General features: G+C 35.4%; 1 protein-coding gene across 6 annotated transcripts in view; it reads right to left on the bottom strand.

Moving 5' to 3' along the window:
* Positions 1–1,716: 1,716 nt before the first annotated feature.
* Positions 1,717–13,618, bottom strand: part of LOC114357097 (protein tramtrack, beta isoform) — a 48,297-nt gene continuing 36,395 nt past the window's right edge. For 4 of the 6 annotated variants that reach the window (XM_028310556.1, XM_028310557.1, XM_028310559.1 and 1 more), the window contains exons 6-7: positions 13,267–13,356; positions 1,717–4,097 (exon numbers count right to left, since the gene is read on the bottom strand). In XM_028310556.1, coding sequence (XP_028166357.1) covers positions 2,940–4,097; positions 13,267–13,356 — 1,248 coding nt within the window. In that variant the 3' untranslated portion in view covers positions 1,717–2,939. Of the gene's footprint in view, positions 4,098–7,856; positions 11,302–11,414; positions 11,842–13,266; positions 13,357–13,618 lie in introns of those variants that run through there. The other 2 variants (XM_028310561.1, XM_028310560.1) reach the window with 1 other exon arrangement.

Genomic DNA, 13,618 nt, shown 5'->3' with positions numbered 1-13,618 from the left:
GTTTAACGTTTCCTGTAGCTGGTTATTTCGTTGCATTGACTATATTGTAAATGTCTCTGAAATTATGACATATTTAAAAGCTTATAGTTAAAATGTTAAAAACACCGTGAAAAATACTGGCCCACAAATTGAATCGAGTCAAACTATATAACAATGATTAAGTATATCCGCTTATCCTATATTACATAATTGACAGAGTCAAAGTCCGCTTGATTTGTTTGATTGGGACTAATGCTCCATGATCCATCAGTGTTGTCTCCGCGGCTCCACTGCTGGGGAGGCCTCTCAGAGGGACGGCAGGGAAGGACTGACGGCAGATGACATCTCAAGGGACTACTGACTTAAGATCTGAGGCGTAAAAGATATTCCGAAGTAGGACAAGATCTCTTTTATGTTTTCGTTAAAAATTAACAAGTGAAACTTTTCTTTTTTGGAATAAGGGGCGGTAAGTGATCACATCTGTTAATCCTGTAAGTAAATGAAGAATCACCACTTTCCATAGTTACCAGAAAAGATGGAAATTGATTTTAAGGAGTCGTATGGATTCCCCAAGACCGCAATGTTGTACTTGTATGCAATAGTAGAAACAAATCAAAATTCTAAGCAGAGTTACATTTTAAGTAGAATTAAATTGATTGTATCTAGATACGCGGCAGCAGAAACAAATCAAAATTCTAAGCAGAGTTACATTTTAAGTAGAATTAAATTGATTGTATCTAGATACGCGGCAGCAGAAACAAATCAAAATTCTAAGCAGAGTTACATTTTAAGTAGAATTAAATTAATTGTATCTAGATACGCGGCAGCGTGTTAAGCCAAGTTCAAGCAAAGAAACTGGCTAGCCAGTAGCCAGCGCCGAGTGTAATATTTTATTTACTTCGAGCATCGAACTAAGACTAGACTAGCAATTGTTTTGTTTAATCAAGAAATATTAAAACTCTATCAAGCTTTGAAATTGCTTCGGCTTTATTTATGCATCTAAATATACCTCGATACGCCCCGTCTATATCAATTTATTTTTTATGTAAATTCCAATATCCTTCGTTAAGGTATACCGAAACAGAAGTTTCTTTTGTAGAGCTACATTTTCAAACATTAGTTAGCAATAATAGACCACGAAAAGTCATTTTAATGTTTTGTAACGTAGAGTAACGTCTTTAACATCGTCAACAATTAATACAGAATTAATTTTAGTAACATAATATCTTTACAGAACAGTGCTTGATATTATCAACATGTGACTAAAGTTGTAGAATATTACAATTTGCAAAATGTTTCTCCACAAAAGTAAACTCCATTCGAATACAACATTAGTTTATCTATTTTCATGAGGACTGAATATCAAACGGACTCATTTATGGCTAATGTAATCTAAATTATTGCAACAAGAAATATTACCTTATAATTAGGTACTTAATCCCTAAGTATTTACTTCTATCAAAAATATGAAATATGTACCCATTGAGTTTTTAAATATTGTTTCAAATTAATGCAGTTTCGAAATTAATAATGGGAAAATATAGGTTCTGTACCTCTAGTAGGAAAAACTTTCGAGTTCGTTTCGTTGCGTATTCAAAGTGTCATCGAAAAATTTTGTATGAAAAATTAAACAGCGCCCCCTATATTATAGCCGCCCTAGGGGGCGCTGTTTAATTTTTCATACAAAATTTTTCGATGACACTTTGAATACGCAACGAAACGAACTCGAAAGTTTTTCCTACTAGAGGTACTGGTTAAGCGAATCTAATATTGAATTTTTAAATCTGTAATTTAAGTTTAATATACGTTATTAATTGTTTGTGTATTTTAATGTATCACAATATTGGCAGTAGAGTGGTCTTAAAAGATAAACTGGCTGGTATATTATTGTACTGGGTAAGTAACAGGGCTAGTATTTTTCACTTCTTCAAAACAAATTTCAAAAAGTGCCTAGATTAAAACATACAGAGGTATTGGACACATAACTGGAATATAATATAAATATATATACACGTAGATAATATCCATACTGAATATTGTAATCATCGTTAACTAGACATAACAACGAAATCTAAAACAAGATGTGTACAATTAACCTTCGTAGTTTATCTACTTCGTGTTACTTTTATGAGGTACATATTTTGGCACAGAGAGATTTCTTAAAACTATATTATAATTTATGTATATCTAGACGTTAAAATTATATTAAATTACATAAAACATTTTCGATGTTCTAAAACATGTTTGACTGGTCTTAATCATACAAATCACAGCTTTTTGCATTCTTCTACTTATCTATCGTCTCGACTACCAATTTCCTAATTTCCCTTCATTGGAATGAGTTTTTAAAAATCTTATCAATAAATTACGTGGGCATATAAAAATATGGCAAAAGATTAACATCAGCATCGTAAAAGAAATAAGCTTACTTGAGCGGTTAACTAAACAAATGACTCCATGCCAAATGCCACACATTTTCTAGCAATACCAGATCTTTGATCAACATCGTTGTTACAGTGATCCAGTCAGAAAAGAGAAAGGTGTCTGTGATTCATTCGAAATGCATAAAGAGGCCACTTCTCTCAATTTAAAGAACCTAATTCAATTGTTTAAGCAAAAATATTCCATGCTACTTGAAAATTTAATTTTGCAAGTCATGGTACGTCCTGTAATGCAACAATAATGTGTTTCTCATAATAAAATATAGATAGGGTACGTATGTGAAAAAGTCACACGCTATATTATTTCCACGTCATTATCTTCCATCATAAAAGTTTTTATTTCGAAAATTATTTTATGAATATACATAAAGCACTTCAAAAAGAAAACAGTCCTGTAAACGTTTAATCAAACCTGCTTATTTTAGTTGTAAAATTTAAAAACGTTTTTAAAAAATATTCCGATTTGCTGTCAGAGTCGGTTATTTACTATAGAGGTTGGAAAGAGGACGGCGCGGTCGATCAGCGGGCGTTGTGGACGTGGGTGGTCAAGTGCTTGGAGAGGTAGTCGGCGCGCGCGAAACACTTACCGCAGGCCTCGCAGTGGTACGGTCGCTCCCCGGTGTGAATACGCAGGTGGCGCGTCAGGTCGCTCTTGCCTCCGAACGCCCTCCCGCAGAATAAGCACACGAATGGACGCTCGCCTGTATGTTTCCGAACGTGCAACTTCAAATTCTCTTTCGACCTCACGCATTTCCCACAGAATGGGCACGCGAAGCGCCGCTCGCGGTCCCGCTGTCTATCATCGGTCGGCATGAACCCGAGAATACCCGAATGCGAGCTCGAACTTTCATGCTTGCTGCTGTCGCCACGTGACTCGCTCTCCGAACTGTCCGCCATCGAGCTGACGCTGGCGAACGACACGGGCACACGTCTTCTCTCCTCCGAGGTGGTGTCATCATCTTTTTTACTGTCATTCTCAGAGTTCCTATTGTCACCAGAATCATCCACGGTCATTATGGAATCGGTGGGACCGTTAGAATCCACTGTACTATCTTGTTCCGCGTCTCGGATGACCTCAATGGGAGGAGTTCTAGTTTCTTCAGCCCTGGTCTTCTTTTTCATGGACAGATCCATCTCCCCACATTGGCCGATAAGAGCCTCATTAGTGCTGGACACTGGTTCCAAGCTTTCAGGGGTGTCGGTATTTTTCGTGTGGAGTCTCTCTAGGGTATGGTTGAGCCTGTGTTTCTTGAACGACTTGAGATATCTGAATTGCATGCCGCAAACGTCGCACGTGAACAGCTTATCGGCTGGAAGTCGGGCGCGATGATTTTGTTCACGATGTTTGACGTAAGCGGATCTGTATCGGTAACTTTGCCCACATTGTTCACAGACGAACGGTTTGTCGTCGCAGGAAGCTTGCGACGAGTGCTGTAGCGCGGCGTGGCGCTCAAGTAGCCAGGCGGAGGGGAATGTCGCGAGACATACGCCGCAGCGCCTCCTGTCTGAGTGGAGCAGATGGCGGTTCTGGTACGTCATGCAATCGTCGCTGAGGTAGCGGCGCAGGCGGCACGCTTGTAGCGCCAGTAAAGGAGACCACAGAGGCAGCGCTGTCGGGCTACGAGGAGGAATGGGGCTTGGAATGCTTGGCGAGCTGCAGGTCATATCCAAACACATCTGAAATAAAAAAATACGTTATAAAATATTTATACTTAGAGCAGATTTTAAAGATAAACAAAAGAACATCATAATTACCTGATTTAATGGGAAACAGGGTGAGCAGAAATAATAAATGCATTATGTTGTAATGATTGTAGAGCTTTTATTTGTCAAAATTGTATTTTTACAGCTATGATATGCTTATATTTGTTTCAAAGTTACAATGATCAACAGCGATGGGTCTCTGTTAAGACTGTTGCACAATTGACAAAACATTACACCATTTTGATCCTCGACCATTTTGATATAATTTGAAGGTACTGTATCTATTTCTCAACAAAAATGTACTGCTCTTTGTTACAACATTATGAACTATTAATTTATGTTAAGGCAAAACAGATTATCTAATCTAAAATGTCAACAATGAATGTTAAATAATCAGCTTAAGGGAAAATAATTATTGTTTCCTCGATGAAGAACCAACAATTACCAAGCTTTATAAATAAAGTGGACCTACGTTATTTGAACTTGTGCTGAACTAAATTTATAGTAGCATAATATACAACATACGAACATTTTCATTAAGAGCGTTTACGCCGTTTGGCGCAAAAACAGTACTTTTTCAACTCGTTACAATCATTAACCAGTAATATTACAAATATGTTATAGGCATAAATAGTTAGGCAATTTCGTCATCTAAATAGTTAATTGAGAAAATATTGCGATTAGTTTAGTATTTAAGAATTATATCAAGATAAGTCCACACAGGTTTTGTAAATTTCCACTTTAGCGTCAGTTTACAAGCTGAAATTTTTATAAAAATACTGTGAAAACGATTTAACAAACATTTATATCCTATAGCATAGATCCTTGGGCAAATAGTTATCTGAGAAAATTTTTAGATTTAAGCATTTTACAATAAGAAATCACAAATTAAAAGAACGTGAAATACCCAAAAATCAAAGTGATTTTTTCACCAATATTCTTCCTTTATTCAACACAAAAATAGCTTAATATGGCCATTCTTCCACCGTATAGGCCGAGAGCCTGTAGATGGTTGTCAGTTAACACTGCGGTCTTGGCACGTGAGTCACCGCAGCAGACTGACACGCTCCAACAGTGCCCAGCCTAAGCGAACGAGCGGCGGTTGGAAATGGAAATGAACACACACTTTTTTTAATGCTTTTAACACACACATTATGTATAGTTGCTATTGAAATTCAATTCAATATCGAAATAAAGTTAGTTAGTCAAGAAACGCACTAGGTGACACCACTGGTATTTTGTTATACAGGTTAGTAATAATTTCAACAGTTGCAACATAACAAAAGTGACAAAACAACAGTAGATAAAGATGACTAGCGTTTCAAATAGTTCCCTGCGTTAGAGTGATGTGTGCCGCAGCGATGCAAAAAGCAAAGGGCTCAGTATAAACACTACCCTCAAAAGGGCAGAACACTGATTTTCAGCTTTTGCTAGAGAACGCATGAAGCGTACAGGTACGGAATGAACCCGCTCGCTTTCGGAAACAATATCTACATTAGTATAAAATATATTCTTACTAGCTTTCCGCCCGCGGCTTCGCCCGCGTGGAATTTTGTCTGTCACAGAAAAACTTTATCGCGCGCGTCCCTGTTTCAAAAACCGGGATAAAAACTATCCTATGTTCTTTCCCGGGACTCAAACTATCTATATGCCAAATTTCATCAAAATCGGTTGCGAGGTTTAAGCGGGAAAGCGTAACAGACAGACAGACAGACAGACAGACAGACAGACAGACAGACAGACAGACAGACAGAGTTACTTTCGCATTTATAATATTAGTTGGGATGAGACAAATAATCTTATGGTATAGTGGAAAGGGGGAGCGAGAGGCCTCAGCCGACACTCCGGTTATCCGCCGCCGACACCCTGGGCGCAAGAGAACAGCTTATGGTCTCCAACTATCCCTTCCTAACAGGCCTCGGTCGCTAGACATGGAGGTGTCTGGTGGCGGCTAAGGACGAATGCAGGCAACAGCCAATGGCGATGTCCCGCGTTCCCTCACATCACTCATATGGATCATGGCAGAAACAGTCAGGTTTTTAGTGGATGTATGGGCTACCCACCTTCTGGTAGGAAGAACCCCACATAACCCACTAGCTGCCCCCGCAGCTGGTGGGTATGTAATGTTATGCATTTTCCGGATAAAAAAAGAATAGTTAACAGGAAAAATTTGTTTTGAATAGAACCGATTTGAAAAAATCTCTCACCATTAAAATTCAAATTTTTTTCTGCTGAACATAGGCTGTATAAAATATTCTCAAAATAGTAAAAAACCTTTGATAATTTACTGTTTGATAAAGAATTTACGTATTTATTATTTATAAGGACTAATGTATACCTACCATGATTTATAATTATGGAGTCGGTGTTGGAAGATTTGAAGATTTTATAGTTTCCTTGAGCTGTCACTTGACTGCCTGGCACACTTTTACGATGGTGGATCAAAGGATTTTGGTTTGACTATAGAGCTTGAGAACACGCACACAGTCACAATTATTTTAGTGTGAATAAAAATAGCATCGAAATTACCTAAACTTGACATGCCACGCTAGACGTAAACGCTCTTAAGAGGTCTTTAAAACTAAACTGAACATACATACTTAGTTGTTTGTCCGTCGAACATAAAGAGTTAAAGTAATTAATACTCTACGTTACAACATGTATATTACGCTAATACAAACAGTAAGTCACGAAAGATTATAACCTAAATAATTTATAATAAACACATTATAATTATTAAAACAATTGTACCAATATACAATAATTAATACACCTACAGGAACTTAGAAAAATTGCAATATAAGTTCTATATTTAGGTATGCCACTTAAAAATTGGTAAGTTTATACACAACTAACCAGTTTACACTTCCGCGACCTACGTCTTACTCGATCTTGTTGGACGAAACTTAACGATGCTATAACTAACACTATATAAAATAAATCTATTGAAATATTGGTCACGAAAATAACTTTGCACTGGGTGTTCATTGTATTGGAAATATCATCACAAGATTGGAATGCGCTAGCTACGGAGTCCTACACACGTAAGAGGTATTGTCCAGGGCTGCTAACACAATCGGAAGGGAAAACATACTGCGCAAGTCACATATCATAACGCAACTTACAATTTTCACCATAAAATTACACAATTTCTCTATTAGCTACATATACTAATATGTATGTTCCGTGATTTGCAGCCTTTATATAAGTCTTGTATAGGCAAGAGGCACTCTAAATATAAAACTGTGGTCACAATTTATTAATATAAAAATGTTTCTACGTTGAACTATTTCAAAACATGAAATATTTCGTGCTAGTGTTGTTAAAAGTTATCATGCTCTGTATTTACTCAACCAAAAATGTCTACATAAATTTGAAATATTTGTAATATAAGTTATAATAATTTGTGCTAACGGCGTGTGAACTTGCAGGGACGTGGCAACAACTGGCAAATGTTAAGATTTGAATAACTGCACTTGGGTCGTATAACCTATTGCTCATGTATGGTACAATTCACTAACAACATTCACCGCATTGCCTATATACACACATCAATACATAGAAATATAATTCTATTAATATTATTATTATTTGTTTAATAAATAGTACCTCTGAAAGTTAGGAAACAAAATAGTATTTTAAACTGCATTCTGTACTATTATAAAAAACTATCTCGATAAAAACTCGTACAAATTTGTTAATTCGTATCATCATTAACCATTTATTTATTGCTATTAATTACTTCTGTAAATTGTAAATATTCAATCTTTCTTAAAATAAGAAGAGGAACATTAATCAAGGTTTCAATATTGCTATAAAGTTTGGTAACGTTCGACTCCGAAAAATAAAAAGAGTGCAGCTTTTCAAATAGCAACATTCTTGTGACATTCATTATTAATCTCAAGAATCCAAATCTAGCTCCGGGAAGTAGCGCATCTACCAATCTATACTCTAAAATGCATTTTTACACGTGCGGGCTTAACAATAGACCAACTTTAATTTTACTATCCCGCAATAATTTTGTTAAAGATTTACTATATTTTACACAGAAATATAAGAAATAATTTCTATTCAAACAACAGATCAATCTCGTTATGGATGTTCAAATTTACTCACAATATCGGCCGACAAAACGAGCTGTGTAAATTTAAATATCCATCATAACAAATGGAATGTTTAGTGTTGCTAGATTGTATGACCAGTATAAACCGCGCACTCTCTACAAAATCATAAACGAATTCAGAAATATTTGAAAAGAAACGTATATTTTGTTTAGAAGAATTTCTTAGAGACACTACCATATCATTATTTTAAATTTCTAATACCTCAACATTCCATCGAAATCAAGAGACTCAATGTTTGAAGTGCTGCGGTACCCCGGCGGACATGCGTTAAAATTGGAAACTATGATAAGGTTATAATATAGCACCTACACAAAATCGGTGGAACCCGAACGTTTATAATTTCAAATGACGCTGGAATCACTTTGGAATGTTAGGCGTTTGCAATTCTAAAAAAATATAAGTACGATTAAATAGGCATTATTAAAACTCCATTGAACTCAATTTAAACACGATATGATATACCTACATCTTACATTCTATATGATGTCCAAAACTTAAAAAATAGAAATGAGATCTGTTAATATCAAAATATTATATCCTCTGTTCCTGGTTAGTGTATCGAATCCATGACTACATGTTATTTCATGACGCGTCAACAATAAAGGAGTCGTACGAAACAGATAAACTAAAATTTTAACTGCACTTTGAGATCAAAATTTTTAACTCCCAGGTGTCTTGCCTTACTTTTATTATCACAGATCTTTACCTATATTATAACCATAATACTCTCATTTGATAAAATCCAAATAATCAAACTACATCTCTAATAGGTATTTAATATTCGTTAAAACGCCTAAATTCAAATCGAAACCGTAATTTAATATAGATGTAAAGTAATTTTCTCATATCCTAACAATTTGTAACAAACTCCTTTAAAACAAGAATGTATAACAATAAGTTTTCGTAAGATATGATATGTACTAAAAGATTATGAAATGTTTTGACATTATATCGACTAGGTTAATAATTTAGATTCAAAATAATGCGCTAGAGTCACTTACTTAATGATACGTGTACGATGGTCATGTCAACGAGGGTACCGTCGGCAGATCAACACTATTTATCAATTTACCAAGAAACTTACGTACTAAAGTGAGCCAACATCCAATCAGTTCCAAATCAAAGCTTTAGATTCATTTCTCGTGTGATGCAGTAACAATATTATATCTGGAAAATATATTTGGAGACAAATATGCAGATATCATTGTATGGATAAATAAATACAATATCGAATTAAAACAGAAAGTGTAAATACTATTCTATTAGAGGCTGTGAAAACAAAATTATTTGTGATCCATAAAGTATCCCTGTATTTGACTCTGTTGAATTTATTGAACACAGTAGTTCTGATAAGATTCAAATGCTCTGTGTATAAAATTAATTGGATAATATGAAATATACAGTTAATTCACTTTTTATTTGTTTCAATGTGCTCCAACTACACTTTATAAAAACACAGCATTTGAAATACTCTCAATTATGGTAAAACAATGTCGTAATGTAGTATGAAAATATATGGAGAAATTTATATACATAAATATTTATTATAAATGTTGTGAGACCATGCCTCTTGCGTCCTAGGGCGTCAAGAAGATAGCTGCATGTATTGAAGATACACTCAGTAGCAAAAAACTTGGGTATTTCATCACAAAAATCTTATATCGCGGCAATTTAGAATTCTACGTTCAAAAAATTGCATGATTATCTAATTCATGACGTTATTAAGTACCTTAACAATCTCACACAAATAACATAAATGTGTAGCTACCTTATCCCGAAATTGAAGCTCTAAAAACGTGTTTTGTATGTTACCCAAATTCCCTGCCTTTTAGTGTATTCCGGGGACTCCCCGTGAATAGAAAAGCGGAGCAAGAGGCATGGTGGTCGGACAGAACAGAAACAGCGTTAAAGCTTTGATTCCCTTAATCACACATCCACGACCCTCCCCATGTATCCCGAATACAGAACTACCGAAGCATTTTACATCCTAATAAATTTCCTAAAAATCCGATATTACCAAACTATATGTTATTTACATTTTATATGTCATAATATTGCTTTTGGATTACCTCAGGGGAGCGTGCGTCGTAACTTCGAAAGACATAAAATTAGTAAAAATCTCAAATCCCTAACTTTTTATTCATTAAGAACTATATTGAGTGCATTCTGTAATGGTCTCTAATAATAATAATTAAAGCACTCATTATCAATCTTTAATTTGGTTTTATAAAAAATCAACTCTGAGATGAACCTACTTTAATAAATATGCAAGTCTCTAAAGATTAAGTTCTGACTTAAATCAATACGTTTTACAATTTCTTTGAATAGCGTCAACAAGCTTTGAAATGGCAACCAAATACCTACAAAAGCTCATACTAACGAGAAGTACATAAAACTTTATCAAGTACATTAATAGTAATAGGTACACAATAAAACAAGCAAACTAAGGGAACGCGACACCAGACCGGTGATAACTTAAGTTGGAAATAAAAATAACAAATGAAGTTTAACTTCTCTAGCTAACTTTGGCTATGCCGTCTTCTAAAGGACTCACGAATGAGTTTTATTTTATTATCTAAAGCGTAAAGAAAGCACCTAATTCTCAAGACTTTCATCAAATAAGCAAATAATAGAAGTAACCGAATAGTTCGTTTAGAAGTTAACCAAGGAGTAACAACTTTTAAGTGTCAATTATCTATTAGTGAAATATCAAATATTATTCATATCATTCAGATCACAGTTGCGGCGTTTAAATCACATTCTTAACTAATTACAACATATTGTCCTCCTTTTGTTCATTCGACTATCACTTCCCGCTCAAACCATTGACTACTACCAATAGGGGCTTGTGCTATTGGCTAAGATATCCTGGGCTAGTTGTATGGTGCAGGCTTCCCATACTCATTGATGGGGGCTCTCTTCTTCTGTGTCTACAGGACTGGGGGAAAGAAATTTGCGGGCGTACTTTGGATAGTGCGTCTTTTCGTGCGCTTTTAAAATGGTCGATCGGGAAAACGTCTTGCCACACAGCACACACCGAAAGGGCCGTTCACCTGCAAAATACATTTCGGAATTATTGAATCTGTTTTATTTCATAAAATATAATTATAAATAAATGACTCGGATGATATGTAACTGATTTATTAACGAATGCCATTACACTCACCTGTATGAACTCTACAGTGATCCTTCATATGGTGCCTCAGTTTGAATGCTTTCCCGCAGAATTCACATTTAAATGGCCTGTCTCCGGTGTGCACTGGTAAGTGTGCTATTAACGAAGAAACATCGGGAAAACTCTTGCCACAGAACTTGCACAGCACTACGTTCCCGGGCTCCACGGGGCCTATGTCCAAGTCTATGGGTGACTCCTCCGCGGGCATGATGTAGGTTGGTTCACTGAACTGGCCTATCATGGGCAGCCCCATGGGCCTCCCCAGTATGGCGTCGCGATACTTGAGAGTGTCCAGCGTGTGGGTGGTCAGAATGTGGCGCGCTAGTTTGCTCTGGTGCGGGAAGACCGCGCCGCAGTGTATGCACGGGTAACCCCTCTCCCCTTCCTCAATCCTCCCCCTACCGGTCCCTTCGTACTCCTGCAACCACAAAAAAGAACATCAACTTCTTTTCTCTCTGTTCTATTTTGACACGGACCATAATGTGTGCAATATCTCTACCACTACTTTCTAAATTGAGATGCAGTCTCGTTATTATTTAAATTTCCACTATCTAATTAAGAAGTTGACGCTCATTTTTGCCCAAAAATGTGCAGGAGTGACCCGGGAGCCGTAATGCCTTGTTGTTTAACGACGGTCACGCGTACGGAAATTGTACAATAACATATGCATGTATATGGCCAAAGTTAAAAAATAAAATAATAACTGCCCAAAATATATATCAAACAAAATGAATGGATATAAAAATGATGGCCAACAAAATGAAGGTCAACTTCTTGACAGCAAGGCATAGTACTTCGATGTTCAAAATAGCGCAGCATATCAAACAAGCATGCATAGTAACAAATCAACGTCCACATAAAACACCAATAATAAATACTGCTCATGAAACATGCCTTCCACACTGAACATAGGACAATAACATCTATGTATCTGCCATCAAATTAATGTCAGAATGTGACTATTTTTTGTTGTATTATGGCCTCAACAAAAGTCAGCCCATAAAACAATTCTGCACTAAAACTTAATGTAAATAATTTAAACTCTTTTTTTCCATTTTCTCAACATCTTTCATTCATTACTGATATACAAGGCAGGTTATTAATAAAGATTGATTAAAATCGTTCCAAAACCAATAATATCCTTTCATAGTGTGTTCAAATAGATATTTTAAGAATAGCTCAAATTATACACACATATGCATAACCAGAAATCCCAATATATTGAAGAATTTTAGATAAAACTCCTATTTAGTTTTTGTAGTATTTTGAAAACACAATCATGCATAATATTTTTGTAAATGGAGCTGATTATGTAGACTGGGGTTTAAACTGCACATTTAAAACTAAGTATATTACAAGCATGCACAAGATACTGTATTAATGCCAAAACAGTAATTTATGACATTCAATACAAATTAAGTAATCGCAATATGACACTCAGAAGATAGCTTTAAACTTTTGATAAAACTTAGTTTCATAAAATTTATGTTTTCAATCTTATTGGTAACTAATACAACGCATTAAAGGTCATCTAATCGGGTACAATCGGAATAAATGAATTTATTTCACAGTTGGCATAAAAACTCATCTTGGTTGCTTAGTTTTACTTTAGCTGGAGGGGAATATTAGCAATTTGTATACTACAAATTACAAAGTTTAGGTAATGATAAAATTTGAACAATAATAATTTCAGAACCTTACATGCAGAGGTTGTGACCAGGTTTGAATAGATGCGTTTTTTCAACAAGCAAGCATTTTATTGCGATTACTTAAAATTAATATTCACAAGTCTACAACATCCATACATTTATTACACATTGAGAACATAACAATTGATACATACCGATTCATGTTGTATCCTGTAATCTGATGATGGTTCTCCACCACCTTTGTCTTCATTACTTCTGTCCCAGTCTATTTCTTTTTTCAAAGACTGTAATAAAAATTTGAGGTTTTACAAATCAAAAGATAGTTTCTAGTACACATTTTCGATAACTTAAATAAAAAAAAGTAGTTCACTGCCCCATATCCTGCCAGTGGGAAGAGAGACACATTTAAAAACTTTAAATTACATTCGCTTTTCAAGTTTTAAGAGAACATCAAGCCCACACAATAATATTTGAAAAATATTTTCTTAAGCCTTGTAGATGATTTTTTTTACAGTAAGGGCCTTGCCACACTGGCGGATTGCAAGC

This window comes from Ostrinia furnacalis, unplaced genomic scaffold (genome assembly GCF_004193835.3).
Source record: "Ostrinia furnacalis isolate ACB-3 unplaced genomic scaffold, ASM419383v2 OfSCF3022, whole genome shotgun sequence".
Classification (NCBI taxonomy): Eukaryota; Metazoa; Arthropoda; class Insecta; order Lepidoptera; family Crambidae; genus Ostrinia; species Ostrinia furnacalis.
This window is presented reverse-complemented; position numbering and strand designations above follow the sequence as displayed.